At 42.1% G+C, this 21,159-nt stretch overlaps 1 protein-coding gene across 3 annotated transcripts in view; it reads left to right on the plus strand.

Moving 5' to 3' along the window:
* mtcl2 (microtubule crosslinking factor 2) overlaps positions 1 to 21,159 on the plus strand; it is an 84,762-nt gene that overhangs the window by 52,467 nt on the left and 11,136 nt on the right. For 2 of the 3 annotated variants that reach the window (XM_062392181.1, XM_062392182.1), the window contains exons 6-17: positions 3,995 to 4,162; positions 5,234 to 5,387; positions 6,042 to 6,612; positions 6,733 to 7,033; positions 8,233 to 8,454; positions 10,851 to 10,988; positions 14,318 to 14,437; positions 14,608 to 14,838; positions 15,111 to 15,227; positions 15,332 to 15,499; positions 19,454 to 19,606; positions 19,910 to 20,026. In XM_062392181.1, the coding sequence (XP_062248165.1) occupies positions 3,995 to 4,162; positions 5,234 to 5,387; positions 6,042 to 6,612; positions 6,733 to 7,033; positions 8,233 to 8,454; positions 10,851 to 10,988; positions 14,318 to 14,437; positions 14,608 to 14,838; positions 15,111 to 15,227; positions 15,332 to 15,499; positions 19,454 to 19,606; positions 19,910 to 20,026 (2,460 nt within the window). The remainder of the gene's footprint in view (positions 1 to 3,994; positions 4,163 to 5,233; positions 5,388 to 6,041; positions 6,613 to 6,732; positions 7,034 to 8,232; positions 8,455 to 10,850; positions 10,989 to 14,317; positions 14,438 to 14,607; positions 14,839 to 15,110; positions 15,228 to 15,331; positions 15,500 to 19,453; positions 19,607 to 19,909; positions 20,027 to 21,159) is intronic. The other variant, XM_062392183.1, reaches the window with a different exon arrangement.

Here is a 21,159-nt window from a genome sequence, read left to right on the forward strand (position 1 = left end):
CACACACACACACACACACACACACACACATACACACACACACACAACGACACACACACTGCTCTGTTTATCGCCAGACAGTCCAGCGAATCACTAAGATATACTACGATTTTCAGCAACTACACAAACACACACACACACACAAACACACACACACACACATACATACACACACACACACACCACCAGACAAAAATAAAGGGTTACATTGCGATATCATGAGTAACTGTGTGTTAAGTTAAAACACCTGCAGGAAGAGGAGACGAGAGCAAAACAGTAAAGATGAATAGAATTGGTCTCAGCAACTCCAGTGGCACTCGCTAGAGAAGGCTTAGCATTCAAAGACAATAATTCCTCTCTTGTATCTAACTCCGTGTGACCCCACACCACACCAGAAAGAACCACATAAGAGTATGTGTGATGCCCTTCAGTGTTTTTGAATATCTTGAGGTGGTGTGTCATAAATCTGCCCTGTCACACTTCTTCGAGGAAAACAACTTACTCTGTCTGGTTCATGCGGATCTGCAGCCGTTACAAGACTCCTTCCCAGATTCTCCTTCTCCACGAGGTTTTGGCTAATGTATTAGCAAAGAGTTGCCTGTGTTACACATCTCGTAGACACAGTGGAGGATTATTCATATTCATCTGGAGTTAGTGCTTGTGTGATGAAGTCCTGTATCAAACTTGGAATATCAATAGAAGAATATCAGGCTATTCAACACAAATGACGCACTTCGCTGGAGTCTCTCTTGCCTTTGCCTTTATCATTTAAACACGTGTCCAATAAGGTGGAAACTACTCTACTTTTCTTTCTCAGACAGCCACCATCATGTTACCCACCTTTTGGCTAGAAAGATGGAAAAGAAAATTATAAGAAAGAACAGTGGACAACGAGTGATATTGAAAGAGAGGACATTTTGAAACAAAGAAAGGATGAAGAGCTTGAGAAAAAAGGTGACATCAATATTAGAGTCAATACCAAGGTGTCTCTGTGTCAATTAGTGTTAAATCCACTGATCTGTATTTATTGCCAAAGGTTATTTAGAAACTTGACATTCATTTGCTATTAGACAGTAAAAGTGTTTCTCAGGATCCTTTTCTTCATACTCATACCAGCAGATTCACTCACCTGTCACAAATAAGAATAATAAAATGTAGACAAAAATTAACGTCAGGTTTTCAGTGTGAGCGTTGCTGGAGGTGTCATCTCTACAGATATTTGACATCAGCTGAAGCCTTTATGCCCTCCGGTGTTTCAACATGAGCAGCTCATTATATTCTGGATAGAAACTCCATCTAATATGATAAAGCATTTCCTACAGCAAGATATTGAAAGTGAGGCATTATTACAGGATGTCCCAGCTACAACACTAAAAGATGCAGGCAAATAGGAAATGTCAGTTAGCATCTCATTTATTGGTGAGATGAAGCTTTCTCCTATCTTTTAGTCGAAATGTATCATGAGGTAGCTCAGCATTTATGACCAATAATCCATGTCATTTTATGGATTATGGTTTGCACATCAATCTGATGAACGTAAAGATGGTTTTAGCTTTTGATGACATGCAGTTTATACTTGGCTGTGACAAATTAGAATCATGGTTCGATATGATCTGGATTCAATAAAGAGAATCTGACTAAATAAAACGTAAACAATTAACATTAACATTATTGATGTATGTGTAAACCCTGGAGCAGCCCTGCGGCCTCTGGTGTGTGACTCGCTAATTAAACTTCATGCAGTAGATTAACATCTTTTTTTTTCACATCCTCCTTAAATCAGTTTGAGTTAACATGTAAAACTTCACTGGTGCCACTGAACAGAACTGTCATGTCAGAAATGTTGCGTGTTTGATCCCTCAAGTGTGCGTTTGTTACCTCTGAGCTCTTGACTCTGCTGTTTGTGTCTCGATCTGTCGTCTCTGGCCTATTCCCTCTGGGGGAATCACACTCTCGCTCTATCTGTCCAAACCAGCTGCTGTGTGGAGTTTGAAGCTGATAAAACAGCAATCCCTGTATTCTGTCTCATTTTTAGCTCATCTTTTCCTCTTTTCTTGCCTCCATCTAGTCCTGTGTTTTTGTACTTAGCATTAGTCATTTGTCTCAGAGGGTTACATTTTTTTATTTTGTTTTGAATTAACGATCAGGTCTCAACATCACACTTGATATATCAACATCCTCTTTTTCCGCAGTTCATCCATCTTTATTTTTCAAGATACAAAAAAAACATTAATAATTTCACCTTTGTAAAAAAGAGAGTTTGAAGTACATTGGCTCAGGTTTTTAGAGAATGACAATGTTCATAGACGTAAGGATTTGAAACTTTTCTCCACAGAAGCTGTTTTCAGTGAAGATTAACTTCCTCACCACGCTCTCTCTGCAACTTCTCACAGCAGCCCTCCTCTTCCTCTCTGAGCCACATACCATAAATGGTTGTAAATGAGTTTCGCCTGGCTTCTCTTAATGTGCTGGGAAATACTCCACAGGCCATAAAACAAACACACGTCTGCGTCGGAGGAGTGGGTGCACTGGGTCACTTCAGGTCAGAAGTACTTACGTGCAAATATGTGTTGCAGTGAGAAATACACATACACACATGCATACCATTATTGTTCAATTGGGATAAATCTGAATTATTACACTTTCCTAACATTTGTCTCCTTGTGTCATTCTTATTGGTTGAGGTAACAGCTGCATCCGGGGCAAATAAAAACATCACAACACCCTGAAACGGCTATGATTTAATATCAGGGTCAACCCTCTTGTTTTAGCTAATCTATAAGCAAAGAGTTGCTGATATCCCACATCCCACAGAGACAGTGGAACATTATTCATAATTCATCTGGAGTCGTGCTTGTGTGATGAATCTAAGCACAGTATCAATCTTATTTTATCTATTATTTAGTATCCAACACAACTCCTGGAAAAATAACATGCTATTTAGATACTATTGTATAAATATACATTACAAATATAACTTCTGAGGCGAGGCACAAATGACTGGAGTGTCTTTTTCTTTGTTTTTGATAATGTGGAAAGCTCACGAGGAACAAAAACAACATGACTCTGACCTCACCATTTGGTTGCTGAAAGCCACAAGTTTGTCAATTAGGTCTTTGTCATATGTTTTTGTGTTTAAGTTCCAGCTGATTTTTAAATAGAATAAAAAGCCAATTCTTCCCTGTTGAGATGCAGCACTGTTTGGAGTTGTGGCTGGGGTTCAACTGGCTGCAAGCAAAGAGTTTATTTATGTCTTGTAATTACCAGGGATGATGTCTAAACATCACTGTGGTTCAGATAATACAGCAGAACAAAACATCATCAGCTCAAAGTTGAGATTCCAAGTGCTTTAAGTTAATGCGTGAACTGATCACATTCAGGGCTCCGCGAAAAAATGGTTGTAATATTTAGAGAATATATAAGAAATTAATTAGCGGATAACCAGCAGGTAGAACTCTCGTCGGAGTTGTACTCTGCCTTGAGCCAAAGTCTTCAACTAATCTAAGTGTGAAACTATGAAACCTCTTTGAATAACAAGCAGATGTGACCAACACTACACAGTTGCCCACGAACAAACATTTCTTCCTCCACAAAGCAGGCAATTTCCTCTGACACCATGTGGTTCTTTCTTCAGTTTGTTACAGAATCTTCTCAAACTCCTGATATTTATGATAATGTGGTGCTGAAGAGCCAAAATATTAACTGTTTTATTATTCATAAGAACCTACACTTAAGTATAACTTTTCAAGATGGTCCATGTTCCTCAAGTTTAAAGATATCGTAAAATTACATAGAGCCTACGATTATGACTTTATTCTCATAACGTAATGACCTTTTTCATGTCATGAAAGAACATATGTTAAATCAGAATTTGAAATTCTTGTTGATTATCTGACCAATCCCTTAAACAGGAGTTACAGACTTTTCCATCTCTGTGGTACAGTTGTTCTTGTATCATTGACACCTCAGTGATCTTTCTGTCCCGTCACTGCAGGAGGACAGTTCAGACCTGAAGTGTCAGCTCCACTTTGCCAAAGAGGAATCAGCCCTGATGTGCAAGAAGCTGACCAAGCTGGTGAAGGATAGTGAGGCCATGAAGGAGGAGCTGGCAAAGTACCGGTCGCTGTACGGAGACGTGGACGCCACGCTCACCGTGGAAGAGGTGAGGGGTCGATCAGGAGCAGAGAAAGATCTGGATTTTTTACTGTTGAGCTACTTTATAGAAGAGCAAGAAGTAATTCAGATCTTAGTTTGTCATTGTAAGGGGTTAGGGAACAGGTGGCCCTCACCTCCCAGTGACAGGGTTCTGGGTGGAAACACTGGTTCAGCCAGAAAAAAATAGGCAGCATCATATTTAAGAATCATCAGCAAGTCCAGTTACCTACGTACACATGTACAACTCCTGAAGATACCATGACCTGGATGACCGAGAGTCTTCACAGATACAGAAAATAGTTAAACATAAAAAAACAAAACATGATGGACTGGATACCTGTGTATCCTGCCTCTCACCAGTTATTGGTATGATGGATGGATTGATGAATGGATGGATGGATGGATGGATGGATGGATGGATGGATGAATGGATGGATGGATGGCTGGATGGATGGATGGATGGATGGATGGATGGCTGGATGGATGGATGGCTGGATGGCTGGATGGCTGGATGGATAGATAATTAAGAACTTCAATACAACATGTAGCTCTTCATCTTTTATTATTTAATTAGCTTGTCAGTTAACTTAAGGTTTTCTAAGTCTAACTATACATTGTAGCTCTTTGAACTAATTTCCCTCACATTCCCCACTTGCCAAAGATGCCTGGTAAAACTTTAAGAGGAGCATTTGCATTGTTTAACAAACAGCCAAAATGCTCCAATTACATTTAATGAGAGCTGTGCCTGTTAAATCCAACTCACTTTTGAACCATTTCAGTGACTAATGCTGAAAACTAAACATCAACAAATATTTTTTTACTAGTAGAAATTGCGATTGAACTTTCATTTGTATATGTTGTTGATCAGTAATCATCATTAGCCAAGTTATTAATATGAAAGTGTGTTCTTCCCAACCTTGAGCAGAGTAGTAGGGTAGAAGCAGTTGATGATGATTCGTGATAGCAGTCATAAAGGTCAACAGCTGATTAAAAGTGTGTGAGGGAAGAAGTGGGAGAAGAAGAAGGAAAATGTTCCACTCACCTCACGTCTCTTTTATTTGACTCCCCCCACCCCCAGGTTGCTGACTCCCCCCACACCCGTGAGGCAGAGGTCCGAGTCCACCTGAAGCTGGTGGAGGAGGAGGCCAACCTGCTGAGTCGACGCATCGTGGAGCTGGAGGTGGAGAACCGGGGGCTCAGAGCAGAGATGGACGACATGAAGAGCCCACAAGGTAGTTGTAAAAACTCGTCTCATTGGAAAGTTCTACCTTTCTGTCATTAGTGAACTCTCTGGAGATGCAAGATATTTTTTAATTTATAAGTAGTACCAGCTTATTTAAATATCCTCTGTGGCAAAAAATCATGATTAGGATGTTTTTGTGAAATGTGGCTGACACTTTTTTCATTGATTTATAAACATGAATTTGTCGGATGATCGGCTATGCTTACTTTCATGGGAGACTCATACATGACCAGCTTAAATCTATGACTGTAGAACAGGTTCGACAACGCGTCTCCACTCAGATACCAGAGGGCTCGCCGATACATGAGCTCTATCAATCGCTATCTCAGCTGTCAATCAAAATATTTCACAATTTTTTTAATAGCATCAAATGCAAAAAGTTACCCTCTCAAAAAAAATACATTTTGACATATCAGAGAAATCTGTTTAACATGTACTTAACAGACCTTTACAGTGCAACACCACCAACCACATCTTTAATAATGATCAAGGAGTTTAATTAACACCTCTCTCTCAAACACTTTGAATGAAAACTGAACATCATGACTCCGAATGAGGGTTTGCTGGAGACTGCATTGGTTTTAGCTGTGTGTACCAAATAAACAATCACGCTCTGCATAACAATTTATTCCGTATGTCCTAGATGGACATCAAGACCTCTCTGGCGTCGGCTGTGGTCTAGGTGTGGGTCTTGGTCTCTCTGGAGGAACCATGGTGCTCGGAGACGGGGCTGCTTCTGAGAACGTCATGGAGCTCCAGAGACACCTCCAGTTTGTGGAGGAGGAGGCGGAGCTGCTGAGGAGGTCTCTGATCGAGATGGAGGAACAGAACAAGCTCCTGATGAACGAGATCAACCGCTACAAATCCGAGCTACCGCCGCTGATGTCCACGCTGTCGTCCAATTCGCTGACGTCGCTGGCGGACGGGCTGCTCAACGACAGCCCGGTGCACACCATACAGGAAGGGGCGGTGTTCATCAGCACGGACGCCCCTGTCCAGGAGGAGGAGATCAGATTGGCAAGGCTTCAGATCGGAGAGCTGGGCGGGAAGGTGAAGAAGCTGCAGTACGAAAACCGAGTGCTACTGTCCAACCTGCAGCGTTGTGATCTGGCCTCCTACAACGGCCCTTCCTCCTCATCCTCCTCCTCTTCGTTACGACTGGCTCTGGAGACTGACGCGGAGGCTGGCGACTCAGCGGAGTGCCTCCCCATCAGGTAATTACAGATTTACATGGTTTCAGTTTCCCTTACAATATTTTTGGATGAAGTTGTGGTTTTACAGCGTGGGAGTCAGCAGTGAGCGTCCTTTAAGTGCTCTCTGTCTTTTTCCATCAGCCCGCCCCACCGCAAAGAACCAGTAGGGGGCGAGAATGACGCCCTTGAGCTCAAGGAGCGGAAAAAGAAGTTCGAGGACAGCGCTGACGCAACGGCCTCGCTTCCCAGGTGCCTGGGGCAGAAGGACCACGATGCTTTGCTGGCCATGAGGGACCAGGCTCGCTTGGTTTCCACGGCGATACAGCTCCTGACCTCCCCCGAGTCCAACTGCCTCTCCACCTCGCCATCCATCTACCACAAGGTCTGCAGCAACGAGGCAGCGGAGCCGTGCGACCTAGAGAAACCTCCGCCTCACAGTCAGGTACATGTCCTCTGTTTGGGGTGCAGCTTCCCCCGCATTGCTTTCTCATGAAACCTTTTCGACTTCAAACCCGTGTGGCCATTTCATTGAATCGGCCTCACAATCTTTTAGAACCTGAAAGATGTGCGCCCCTTAATAAACAATTATATTGTACACATTAAAAGCAGCAGTAAAGTCCACTTGAACAGAATCACTGACGATATAAAATAATTGGGTTTTATACTTTTCGACTCAGTCCACTGTACCCTCGAGATGCAAACACTTTCTACCTGACTAATGAGTTTGCTAGAAAGTGTTGGTAATTATCGGTATTTCAACTGCAGTGATGGATGTTAACAATTTAACTTAATTAATGAGTATACAATGACAGCAGCTGCTGTTAAAAGAGCTGCTAGGATTAAGGGACATAGATATATGACTTTTAGATAAATTAAAAAGCTGCATAAATCAATCAAATTTTTCTTTACCGTCCTTAATTTTTCTCTGCAGAAAGAACAGGACGGCTGATTCTTTTGGTTTTATCTGATCATAATTTGTATCAGATCAACTACCAGAATAAACTGTTTAGATTTTCTCTCAGTGCTGAATAACAGAATCCCCAAAGTCGTCTCAAGAATAAGTTAGACCAAAGCCATTTTCAGACATGAACCCCGAGAGGTTTGAACGCACTATTGGGTGCAGACTATTAAATATTAAACGCAGTCAGGGATTCTCCGGTCAGATGCGTTCAAAGCAACTGAAAATCTGAGTGTTCAGGGGAGGGGATGACGCAGCGTTTAAGAGGAAGGACATAACGTATAAATTACACTGCAGAAATCACATGTTTTTGTTTATAACACATCAACACCATTATCACCTGAGATTTGTCTTTTCTTTATTTATATATATTTTTTGCAGTGAATCCTTCAGATAATCTCCTTATGTTTTCTCACACGGCTCACTCAGACAATGTCCACAGCAGCTGACTGGGACATTTGGGTTCTCACATACAGCTCCTTTGGTTCATTTCAGGAGATTGTCCATAGTTCAGTGCATGAAATTATTCACTTAATTTTGAGAAAGGTATTACCAGCTCTGATTGTTCCCTGCACATGCAGTATCAGCCCTGCTGCTCGTCATTTATCGGCCTACGGCGTTCCCTCATTGAGCCGATAATGACCCTGGCCGTTTGATCAATTCAGTCTTATTCTGTTCGCTAGATTTCTGAGTTGTCTGACCTGGCAGACCGGCCTCTGGTTGGCGCTCTGACCAGCAGGCTCCAGGCTCTGCACAACCAGCTACAAGCCTTTGTGGAGCGGGTTGACAGCCTGGGTAAACCCTCAGCAGGTGGGCGGGACCCTCAGGTGGAAGGAGCCTCTCCCCTGGCCTCACTGGTTTGCTCTAGAGATGACCTGAACAGAATTAATACTCCCGAGGAGAAGGTAAAAAGACAACACAACACTCTCCTCTTCTTCACTCCTTGTATCACTTTCTCTTTCATTGACCATCCCTCCTTTTTTAAGCTTTTTATTTTCTGTTTTATTCCACTAACTATTACTTTGGCTGACTAACCCTCCCGATGCCATTTAAACATGCTGCTATAGCTTCTCCTCACAGTGAAGAGTGGATTCACACAGCACGCTCAAACCTGTTGAACCAACGCCCTGAAGCAACAGTCAGAAAGAACGATTAAATGAGGCAGAGTGAGATGATCAGGCTTTATTCTGGCTGAAGTGAGCAGCTGAAATATCAATTGTTTCATTCAGATCTGTTTATAAGCAAACAAAAGCTTTGCATCCCTGTTGCTCAAATAGTTTGGACCTAATCTGTTGAAATTCTTGGGTCGGTCCTGTTTGTCATCATAGATTCACCTGAAACAAATGACACTTCAGCAACAAATAAGAAGCCTACCTTTGCCGTATGGAAGTTTCAGATTTGAGCTGCCAGTGTGAACCTCTCCACACAACACTATCACGTCCTTTGCATGCTGTTGGATTTCCTCCTGACTTGATATTGAGTTGCTGCTTTAAGCCTCAAATGGAGCCTGTTTGTTGCATGGACAGAGTGAGGTTACTGAGAGCAGATAGAGCACCATGTCTTTATATGTATTTTCATCTCAGGCTGAGATGAGCAATATTGAAATCATATTTATATTCATGGATTCATTGACATTAATCTCATGGTCTCTATTAAGACTTAGTGTGTTGGATTCTGTTGCCGTAGTCAACTAGAAAAAAGTGAATAATACGCATTAGTGTTTGGTGGTGTCCTTCTTCTAGGGCTGCTGTTAAAGCTAGGGTTGGTAATCCTGGAAAAAGCTAGCAAATGCAGGCTACACTTTGAAAAAAGCAATCGATAAGTCCCAGGGCCTCCAGTCGACCCTTTCGTCAAACCTGTACCGTTAAAACACATGAACGCCCACTTCCTGACAACAGCTAGAAGCCCATTTTGCCAGCTGTGTTTGTCTCTCAGACAACTGACTGAATCCCTACTGTTAGAAAGCCCTGAAGAACCTTATGAGAATATAAAATATTACATGCAATAGAGTCTGAAAGCTAAATCAAATAGTCAAAAGTTTTTCATATCCATTGTTTACCTGCCAAAATCTCAAGTGGGATTATCATAGATTCAAACATCTGAAAGCTTCAAACGAGACAGCAAGCTTGAGCTGAACTCTGTAATAGTTAATTACTATGGTACAGTATCATGCTGTAGTTAATTGTCAAAAATGTATGGCTTACTCTAAGCATCTACTGTATTTGCAAGTCTATATTGGTCCACATGAAAAATGTATAAAATATAATATTTGAATCAGCTGAAGTTATAAAATACTTAACTAAAGATGGCACTTTTTAAAAACCTTGTCAGGCATACATGTAAATTTAAAACATCTTTTTTTTTGAAAAAGTAGAATAAATCCATTCTGTTCTAATAAAAATAAACAAAATTATGTGTTTTGACCTTACAACAAGTGAAACTTGTTTTAAATGTAACTCTGTGTTTCCTATTATGATCGAATCTAATTGACCTGTTTGGAGAAAGCTGTGATGATCCATAGTTTGACTGAGTAAACAAAGTTTAGACTCCATTAGAGGCCACTTCTGAGACCCAACACCCCTCCTATCTCTCCTCCTTCTCCCTCCTCTCCCTCTCCTCTCCCTCCTTCCCTCTGCACGGGCACCATAATCGTCGGTTTCTGCACGTCACTTTCGTCACCCCCTTCCCCCCCCGATTTAAACCTCCTTTATCCCACTTCCCTCGCCTCATCTCCACCACCTCCCTTACTGCTTCTCTGCTCTCCCTCTTATTACCTGATTCTTCCTCCGTTGCTACTCTACTCTCCCTGGACATTTCATCATAACCACCGTGCTCCTTCTCTTGCCTTTTTCTCGTCTTCTCTCTCTTCCTTCCCCTCCCTTTCTCCCATCGCTGTCTCCCTCATCTCTCCCTCTTTGTTCCTCTCTTCCCATCTCTCTTTTCTCTATTCCCCCCTCAGCCCTTCATTCTACACTCCATCCTCCTCTTCCTACTTTTCTCCACTCTCTCCTTCTCATCTCTAACCAAGCTTTTCTTCCTCTACATCCTTTTCTGTGTCTTGTGAGTGCCATAAATCATTTCTCTTATGTTTTACATTTTTTATTTTTCTGAACGTTGACACATAAATGTACTCATCATCGTGGTTGTATTGTTTTTCTCTTTTTTGTCTTTGTTTTCCATCATTTCCTCCTTTTTTTTGGTTCCACAACTTCTCCTTCTCCCCCATCTCTCCCTCGTCCCCCATGTTTTTTGTGTTTGTGTGTTTTTTTTTCTTCATTAACTTGCCCATGCATGCATGCAGCAGCCTGATTACAGGGGCCAATCAGAGACAGACGTTAAAGGTCAAACTGGAGAAAACAGCCAATCAGAGATTAACGAGGCACAAAAGCAGGAAATCAGCCAGCTGGAGCATGAGGAGAAGGAGAAAGATGATGAACTGGTAAGTCACTCAAATGATCAAAATCACTTTCATCGAGACACACAAGAGGGACTTTCAGTCCCAGACTCTCTCAGAGCTAACACACATCTTGAGCCAGTACCATCAGCCTAAGGGTTGATGTGAAAATGTTCCACACATGTATTCACACACAAGAAATACACTGACAATATGAATTTGGATGGTCACAGTCTAGAATGTTGAAGTAACTAAGGTAATTGACGGTAATTGTTAAATTACTATTATCAATATTTTACAATATCAGGTGGCTGTGGCATAGGGGTAAAAAAGCTCAATATAAATACAGACCATTTAGACCATAACATACACAATGTTAAAATGAATACTATTAACCAACCTTTTTGAGACTGAGAGTTACCTGAAGGGTGAAGAATTATATGAAGGACTACTTGTTTGGTACAATGTTTCAGAATAACAGCTATTAACGTAACCAGCATGCTGTTGTTGTGTAAAACTTGTCTCCTGCAGTCTCACTTTTCTGCTTGGAAAATTGGTATTGTGATTTTCTCAATTGACCTTTTGCTCCAGCAAAACAAGTGATGAGCACTGTTGACTTAACATCACCTCACATGGTCCATTGTGACCACCGCAGCATCTCTGCTCTGATCACTCTGTGTGTGTGTTAATGTGTGTGTGTCTGTACACATGTGCATATGCAGCAGGACGCCACAGATATTATAACAAAAAAATGGAATTAGAAATCTAGACCACAACATGGCCTAAAAAAGTAACTTGTTGAACTTCAATGAACAGTCGACTATTTGGCCAACAGCTGCAGCTTTTAGAAAGCACTGGACATGTGGCATAATGTCTCAGAGCGGTCATGCTATATTTAGAATTACCATGTGGGAAACTCAATGGCTGCCTTGGGGCGTGCTAGCAGGCATTGTGTTGGATAAAACCGCTCCCAACCGTTAAGGGTCAGTCAAAGTGATGTTGGAACATAGACTGCTCAACTCTACGTCCCCCGTTCCAAGACAAAAATACCTTAACTCAAGGTCCATTTACCAGCTTATCCAAAGTTTTTGTCTGTTTCAGTAGTCTTCATGTGACTTAGGTACAGATCATCAGTGATAGGTCCTAAATCCTGTCTCAATAGCTGTGTCCCAATTCAGGGGCCACGCAGTCTACCCAGCATACAAAGGAGGCGGTCTTCGTGGGCCAAAGAAAGGAAATGAGACAGTCTGGTCTAGAGAGGATTTCCCTGATCGATGTCACCAGCTGAACTTGTCTGTATTGCTGTTGCCTAGCAACAGAGCTACAGTTGGATACGATGAGAAACTTTTATTGCCCCTTGTTCTTTTAACATCTGCAGTTTACACCATAAGTTGTTCAGTTGAGTGATACTCAGCGTTGGACATCTCGTCGCTTGCCAGTTTGGCATCGAAGCGCAATGAATATTTGGATAGGTTGGTCTACCCATTGGGGCCGTTGTGTATCTGGGATAGAAGCACACATTTGCTGGGTGCATTTTGAAGGAGCCTTCAAAAGGGGAGAGCCTATTCGTGCTGCTCTGACATAATTGGTCCTCAAATGCTTCCTCTGATTTGAGACACTGCTATAGTCTCTCTCATGTCTTCAAAGATGGTTATAATGGTTAGTTATCCATCTCCATGACAGCTTAACAAAGTCCAACTGCAGATAAAGACCTGGCATGCATTTAAACATTTACATTTACTGTTAATGGTAAGTCACTTAACACAGTGCTGATACAAACCCTAATTATGCCTCTGAAAACAGGCCTCTTATATGCATCACGTCACTTGTTCCAAAGCAAACCCACATCTGGCAGCCTTGCAAAGTTCAGTAACGGTTCACTTACACACACATTTGCACACAAGAAACACACAATGTGGAGCTTGCCGTCAGGGATGTGGTACAGTCGTAACAAACTCAGCAACAGAGTTGCTATTAACAAACATAAACAGTGACTTCATTGTCAGCTGTGGGACTGACAGGAAGAAGAGACCTTTGTTTGGTTGACATTTTACTGCTGTATCTCCATGGTAACCAGGGCTTTGTGTGTCTAAATCTTTATCCACAAATGAAAGGGTGAATGGGAGGAGACTAAAATAGAATGAAAGAGAAAGATAACAAGTTGTTTGATATTATTGATTGAGGGAGTTGTGTCTGTAGTAGAGCAGTGCCACAGGAGACACCAGTGTTTACATCCGCTCACTCTTCAGAATGAGACTGTCACATGAACACTGTAATACTCCGTGGTAGAGTTATTACTGAAGTAAAACCAGTTATTCCACCTATCCAACATTGCAACTTCAAATTTTAAATAATACAACTTTGTACTGGGAAAAACAGCACAGTACATAAAGATGGACGATGCTAGTCCACTTCCTTCCACTTTCATGAAATGAAACAAACATATCCTAGATAAGAACGCTGCCATCTTGCATCAAAGTCGTAATTTGGAGCTAGAGTCTGCACAGTAGCGATCAGGGATGACGCCACAGTAGCGAGGAGCAGACAGGAAAAATGAGCACTTGAACAAACATCAGTGTGATAAGAGCTACCTACAATGATGGAAACCATTGCTGAGAAATATTCATTTGAGGTTAGTTTGACTTTTCATTTATGCCCATGCCCCTTCCACTAACATGGAGGACGTAGCCAACCACCAGGGGGCAATCGAGAAGTTGTTCTTATATTCTATTCTACTCTATTCTATGAAGTGGTGTTTTTAGTGTGTTTTAAATAACTAGTTGCTCATTTTCCATGGGCAGCCGCCGTGTTATTCACAATCGCTTTGGAAGAGAGGTGGGAGTAGTGTGGAAGCTGTGTGCAGCCAGGGTGGAGGTTACAGAGGCTGAGCCCAGTGGAGAGTGAAAGAGGACATTAATGGTGCAATGGTGGGTCGATGGATCGCACTCACTCAGCAACCAAATGAGGCATGGCAGAGTGCATGAGACAGGGAGTGTGCGAGTGGACGTACAGTAGCTAGGTGTGATGTAATGTGTGTTGGAGCACAAAACTGCCATGTTATATTCTTCTTGCACTTGAATGTTTCCCTTTTCTCATTTCCCTCTAACTCTCTCATCCTCGCTGTTTCACCTTCCATTACTGCTTCCATTCTTTTTCTGATTCATCTCTCACCTCTTTACTTCTCGGCCTCTTTCTTTGTTTTCTTCCTACCCACCCATGGTTCCCTATATACTGCTCTCTCACTTTCTTTCATCTCTCAACTCTCCCCTCCTTATCCCCCCTTACACACACACACACACACACACACACACACACACACACACACACTCACACACACTCACACACTTCCTCATGTTCCTTATTTTGTCCTCCAGCCCTCCGAGTCCAGCGACCTCCAGGCCCTGTCTGAAGCAGCGGAGTCAGCTCAGGGAGCTCAGGAGGAGCAGGAGAAGGAGAACCCGAGTCAGAAAGAAACCGTTATCAAACTCACAAAGGTTTGTGTGCAGCATCAAAAACTCAAGACACATGATGATCTCACACTAAAGCCTCTTTTCCACGGGTCAAAAGACCCACTAGCATCTGGCTTTTGTCTGCAATGGGAATTGAGACAATCAGCATTTCACTCGACTGCAACTCACTGATGGTTCGTTTCTCCCCCTTTCAGCTGCAGGAGGAGCACCAGAAGGCTCTGCTCCGTCGGGACTTCCAGCTGCAGAGTTTGGGTCTCCAGGCTCGGCTGCAGCAGAAGTTATGGAGCCAGGAGAGGACTCTTCTGGTCCAGGAGTCTCAGCACCTCAAACAGGCCCTCCTACTTCTCAGCCTCAAACTACGCTGCTTCCTCAAACAGTGGCGACTTGGCTGCAAGAAGGACACAGAATGGAAAGACATCTTGGAGGTATGAGTGGATGGACAGTGGCATCTGGCTTTACTTCTGTGTAGTTGACAAATGGTCATATGTCCTTATGGTTTAAGTAACAATTCCCAATCAACACACAAGTCTCTGGTAGAAGTGATTTAATTTTAAGGTAAATGGGAAAAATGTACATCATGTATTAAGCAATTGTTTTCCATACAAATATAAAAATAAAATTAATATGTCCTATGACAATACCATAGAGTTGCAAACTGGATAGTATTGTATAACACTGTTATATCTTGGTTCTGTAGATGAACAGCCTGAAGGATCTCTACCTGCTGTTGGAGGAGGACAACCTCACAAGCCCCGCCCACCAGACTGAAAAACGATCTGCTGCTGACGAACAGCCTCTCAGCCCAACTATCAAGGTAGGCAGAGGGATACACACACACAGACACACACACACACACACACACACACATCCTCAAACATCCTCAAACTCTCACATGCATTTCCTGTTGTTTACCTGTAGTCGAGTGCCGTGAGCAGTACTTTGGCAGACCTGAGGGTGGCGATGCAGGATCTGAGTGGTGAGCTGCGACAGGAGATGCAAGGCTCCCAGGAACTCACCCAGCAGTTCGCAAAGGCCAAGGCATCATGGGAAGTAGAGAGGACAGAACTGCAGAGTCTCATCACACAGGTAGGGAAATGGAAGATTTGCAGCTGACTGATGAAGCCGTTTTCCTGCTGTTTCTGCAGAGTGAAGGTTTTTCACGAGATGGGGTTGGCAGACCCATGGCCAACAGGCCAATTTTACAAAATGTAATTTAACCTAACAACCTTTATTGCCTGAAACATATTAATACAGGTTATTATTTTGTTAAACACACTTTACCAATGATTTTGTTCGCTCTCTGTCAATCACTATAACAATGCATGTGGTGACAGGTGTTCTTTCTTTCCTTGAACTGACTTGGTGCTTGTACTTGTGAAACGCGATGTTGGTCACATCACGTTTGCAAGACAGCCCTATGCACAAACATTAGTTTTAAAAGAAATGAATCTACTGGAATTGCGCTTTCATGTAATTGGACAGTTAATTCACCTTGTGGGCAGCAGACTGAAGGAGAAGTTGCTCTGAAGTGCTTTTAAAAAAAATTATGAAATCCATTGGGTTCAATTTGTTCATCTCAATCTGTCAAGTGGGTTATCCGTACATCCAAGCATTTCCTCCTCTGTCTGTCTGTCCTTCTGTCTTGTCTACAGGCGCTGAGTAATGGTTTAAATGCTCTCTCCTCTTCTCCTCCCTCATCGTCTCGTTGTCTCTCTCATAACAGCAGCAAAGTGCTAATTAATGGCCCTCTGAGATAAAATGCAGCCCGTTTCTTACCGCCTGGTAATTGAGATATGAAAGAAAGAGACAGAAAAGGCAGGAGACAGAGGCCTGGTAAAATCTGGGAATTAAATATTTTTGTGCATGTGTTCCTATCTCATGTCTACGATCTTATAATCCTCCTTTATCTAGCATCATATGACAAATGCATATCAAAAATGTATTTTATGTGATGTTACCTTAAGGTGTGATGTTACCTTTCCCGTAAAGTCTAAAAAGTCTACTGATGAACATTGTTCTTAGGAGCATATGGATATATTAAGAAATGAAAAGGTCTCAAATTTCGCCTCAAGATAAATATTACAAGCAGCTTTTACACAGTTTGTAGTTACCATTCTTTTTTGTCTATGTTATGCATGTCAACCTGTAAAACCACATGAATAAAATGCAACTAGAATACAAAGACCATAAGCCTCACACCAACTCAGTACAAACCATAGTAATAAGAACAATTCACACTCAAAGATCAAAACCAGCTCAACAATCATATATTGTTCGACAACGATGCCTCAGCAATACCAGAAAATGGACCACAATGCTTTGCAGCACCAACATGTGGTTATAATACAACAAAGAATAACAATAGAAATGCAATTAACCCAAACACAAGACTACACAAACACTCAAACCCACCCTGATGGAGCCATTATTCATCATGTGAAGATAGATTCAGCCCTCATGGTTTGATGCGAGATCATTTGTCTTCTGTTTGGTTTGGCATTTTGCTCCCCAGCCAATAGGAGATGAGAGCAGCATTACAACATAAGACACCCTCCTTCTCCTAAATGTGACTTGCTTGCAAGTTTCTATGAGAATAAATTCACGGTCAAACCATTGTAATTAAAGATTGAATCGCCCAGCTGTGATTCACTTCAGCCGAAGCCAATTCATAATGTTGAGCTGTGTCAGCACACTGGACGACCAACATGAACAAGTGTTAGATTTATGTTTTATTTCATTTGAGTGTGTTACACTTCTTTACTAATTTCCTCAAACTGAAACACACATCGCTGCAACACTTAGATTCTGTTATTCTCTTTAATTCTGTGTGAGTGTGAGTGTGAGTGTGTGTGTGTGTGTGTGTGTGTGTGTGTGTGTGTGTGTGTGTGTGTGTGTGTGTGTGTGTGTGTGTGTGTGTGTGTGTGTGTGTGTGTGTGTGTGTGTGTGTGTGTGTGTGTGTGTGTGTGTGTGTGTGTGTGTGTGTGTGTGTGTGTTACCCTGGCCTAGATGCCACAGCTGGAACCAATCTCTCCTCTGCCAACAACGCACACTGTATAGTGTGCCATCAGTTTACCCTTGTGGTATTTGTGTGTGCGAGCGAGTGCGTAGACATTACCTAACCAGCCAACCCCATCAGTTCCAAAGCGTTCCTGGCCAGCGAAGCCTCCAGCTGCTGCTTTGCTGAACAGGTCAGCTTCATTTCAAACAGTGTCCTACCTGTCAAACAGCTCGACAGGAAATTATCTCCGCTGTTCAGGCTGATAAACAAATAAGGTCACTGAAGTAGAAACAATATCCAGATCCCTGAAAGTATGCAGGACAGCCCTGGCTCCCCCCCCTCTAATCAGTCACACAACACGAGTGTCAGGCATGTTACGAACACAATGCTGTCTCTGTGATGACACAGAGCGAGCAGCTGGAGGCTCGTTCATCGCATTTGTTGAATCTACACCGCCTGTGAAGGCAGGATGAATATTAACAGGCAACTGAGACGTCACCATGTAACTCAAATGAAGGTGCAACTCAATATTCAATATGTCCTTTGTTAGTTTTTTTCATTTATGTGTTGTATGTTTTTCATTAAATAGATTATTTACTAAGCAGGACCTGAAGTCTCCTGATGGGATGATTCCAGCATAACTAGGTAGACGTAATTGAACTTGGAAAATGGCGAGTAGAGAGTCGTGAACCAGACGTCTCTCATCCACCAATAAACACTGCTCATCCAATAAAATCCTCTCCCTCTTAACGTCTCGGCGGTAAACCTCGTTAAAACGTGGGGCTCATTAAGCCACGTTTATCAATAACCAGAAACACTCTGTTGCCATAGGAGACGGAATCCGGGCTAAGTGTGTGTTTGTTGGGCTGTGATTGGCTGCCAGAGGTCCATTAGTGCCTAGTGATTTCAGTGCCACAGAGCCAGACTGAGAGAGGCAGACAGAGGATTGATGGTTCTGGGGCGTGGTGTGTGTATATGCATGTGTGCGCTTGTTTGTCAAATTGATGGTCCCGCAGTGCCGGCTGTGTGTGAACTATGAGTTGCAGACAGGGGAAAAGTGAAAGCAGAGCTGCTCATAAAAATTTCAAGCAATCCCACCTAGAAGCTTTGTGACAAGAGGCCAGATTTATGGAGAGTGAGAAAAGGGGCGAGGGAGCCTGAAACAGAGGGTGAGAACGCTGCAGAGAGAGTGAAGGATGGGCGGAGAGATAGGAAAGGAAGGATCCCCTGAGAGGAATAGAGATTAAAAAGTGATACATGTTATAATACAGTGCAGCGAAGACAAAATGACAATGAGACAAATGAGGACATAATAAAGAGAGCGAGAGAGATCTGGAGAAAAAGGACTCTGAGCTGTGTGTCATATTTACAAAGAGTATATTCAATGAGCCTCAGTGAGCCATCATAATGATTTCATCTAGGTTGAGACCTTGCTTTTATACACACTTGTATGTTTAAATGTAAGCTGGTCCATATGTGAAGATATTAAATTAGTACATCGTCAGCCTCAGCAGCCTCAGAAATCACACTCCCCTTGAAATCATCCTTGAGATGAAGCAAAGATCCTTTGACTTCCAATCCGTGTGTTCAAATGAGCAAATTATCACGATAAATTGTCACATTATAGCTTCAACCTTTACATTAAATGACGGATCTTTGCTCCTGAGTAAAGATTGTGGTTTGAAACTCTACTTTATGAGCAGACAATGACAAACACTTAATAAACATCAAAACATTTTTATATTATATGAAGTAGATCAGTTATCTGTTAAATCACTGAAATTATGTTGTGAAAGGAATAAATTGCGATTCATTTAAAAATGTTGTTTGGAAGAATAGTTAATGTGCTGCCACAGAGATGGCATGAAGGATGACGAGACATCTGTGTTTCTGACAACATTTTTACAGTCCTTTTTTTTAATAACTGCTGAAGATGAGTCTGTTATCAAAACATTGGAAACAAACTTGTGATTTTGTGTCAGTGTGCAGTAATAACAGTAATGTAGATAATGACCATGATCTCTCTGTCGTCCCCCTTCTAGCTCGAGACCAAATCAGGTAAAGCTGCCGCCGTCTTGTCCTGCACCGACTCAATGGATCCTCCAGACCTGAAGGTGGCACTGAAGAGGGAGCGTGAAGATCACCAGCACTTGCTGGCTGAGTCCTATGCAGCTGTGATGGATCTAACTAAACAGGTAAATACTGTGGATGTGCAGCCAGTTGGCAAAAGCAGTGACTTTTTGTATGCAGCAGTGGGAATATGGATATTTATTCTACAGTCTACTAACTCTTCAACAACTTGGTTTATTAATTTGCTCAATTTCAAGTTATAATGCAGCCTATTATTTTGTGTTAGTATGTTTGTTAAATCACAAGTTTTTGATTATTTTAACAAAATTATTTGTGGTGTGCATCTGCATCCATCTTTTTGTCTTCTTCCTCTGGTTTTGACCTCCTCCTCCTCCTCCTCTCATCTCTCCCTACTGTGGACCAATCAGCATCAGATCGGAGAGAGGAACTGGGGCAGAGAGAAGCTGGAGCTGCTGGAGAGGTTCAGTCAGGAGAGAGCTCAGTGGGAGCAGAGACTGAGAGAGGCCACTGCTCAGCAGGGGAAGGTACGAGTGCGTTTGTGTGTGTATGAACCTGTGTGTGTGTGTGTGTGTGTGTGATGGAACCTGAGAGGATGAGTGTCTATGTATGAGATGAGGAGCTCTATCGAATCAGTGGATCAGTCAGCATTTCATTGTTCACTTGTACAAGCAGATTTAGTCTCACCTGATAATTTCACGGGTTTCTCTAAAATGTACTAAAAAGTAAAAAAAAAACTCACGGTTGGAGATTCATAGCTTTTTCATTATGAGTTCAGACTGACATCAGCAGTGCATCATTCATTTGTTTCAGGGTGACAACGAACACCAGTTTTTACCGCAACATAAATCAGCATCATCCAGTGAAGCCCAAATACTGTATATATGCATATTTACTGGTAGATCACCTTGTAACAGGAATGTATTTCTGCTGTTACACACCACAAGAGTAACAGACCTCAGTCAAATCAATTATCAATTCAATTATATAATCAAATAAAAAATACCATAATCTACTATAAAGATTAAACAATTAGGTAAAAAAAATGTAAGAAGGGGATGTTAACAACTGGCACTGCAGGCTTCGTCCACTGTGAGGAAATAAATGACCAGATACAAGAAGCAGTTCTGTTTTTAGTCTTTTTCTAGCTTAGACAAAGTATCACATCCCCTTTTCTACATCTTTTTTATACACTGGAAGGTTGTTTAGCAGAATTGCAGCTCTAGAATAGAAACAACTTACCCTTTCATGACACTAAATCAATCAACCATGTTTAGTTTGGGGGTTTTATATGGCTGCACATTTTTTGTGTAGTCGAGACTTCACTGAGTCAACACTGGAAAGAGACCCAATGGTTCACGTGAACCAGCTCCTGTCTTTTAATCTTGGGTTACTTTGGTTGATGCTCAACCAGTAACCACACAGACGGTAATGCTGTAATGTGTAGGTGAGGAGAAGCCGTCCCTCCGCTTGTTTCCTCTCCGTGGTCCCAATGTTATAGTGTAACGCTGAGCTCACCAGGAAAACATGGTCAGTCTGAACTGCTGATTACACACTGCTGACTGTCACCGCCGAGCTGCTGCAGCATGTCAGGGAGGAGGGATGTAGTGGGATTGCATCAGTGTTTAAAGTGCTCATTAGTTAGGATGGTTTCCATAAA

The sequence above is a fragment of the Platichthys flesus genome, chromosome 7 (assembly GCF_949316205.1).
Source record: "Platichthys flesus chromosome 7, fPlaFle2.1, whole genome shotgun sequence".
NCBI lineage: Eukaryota > Metazoa > Chordata > Actinopteri > Pleuronectiformes > Pleuronectidae > Platichthys > Platichthys flesus.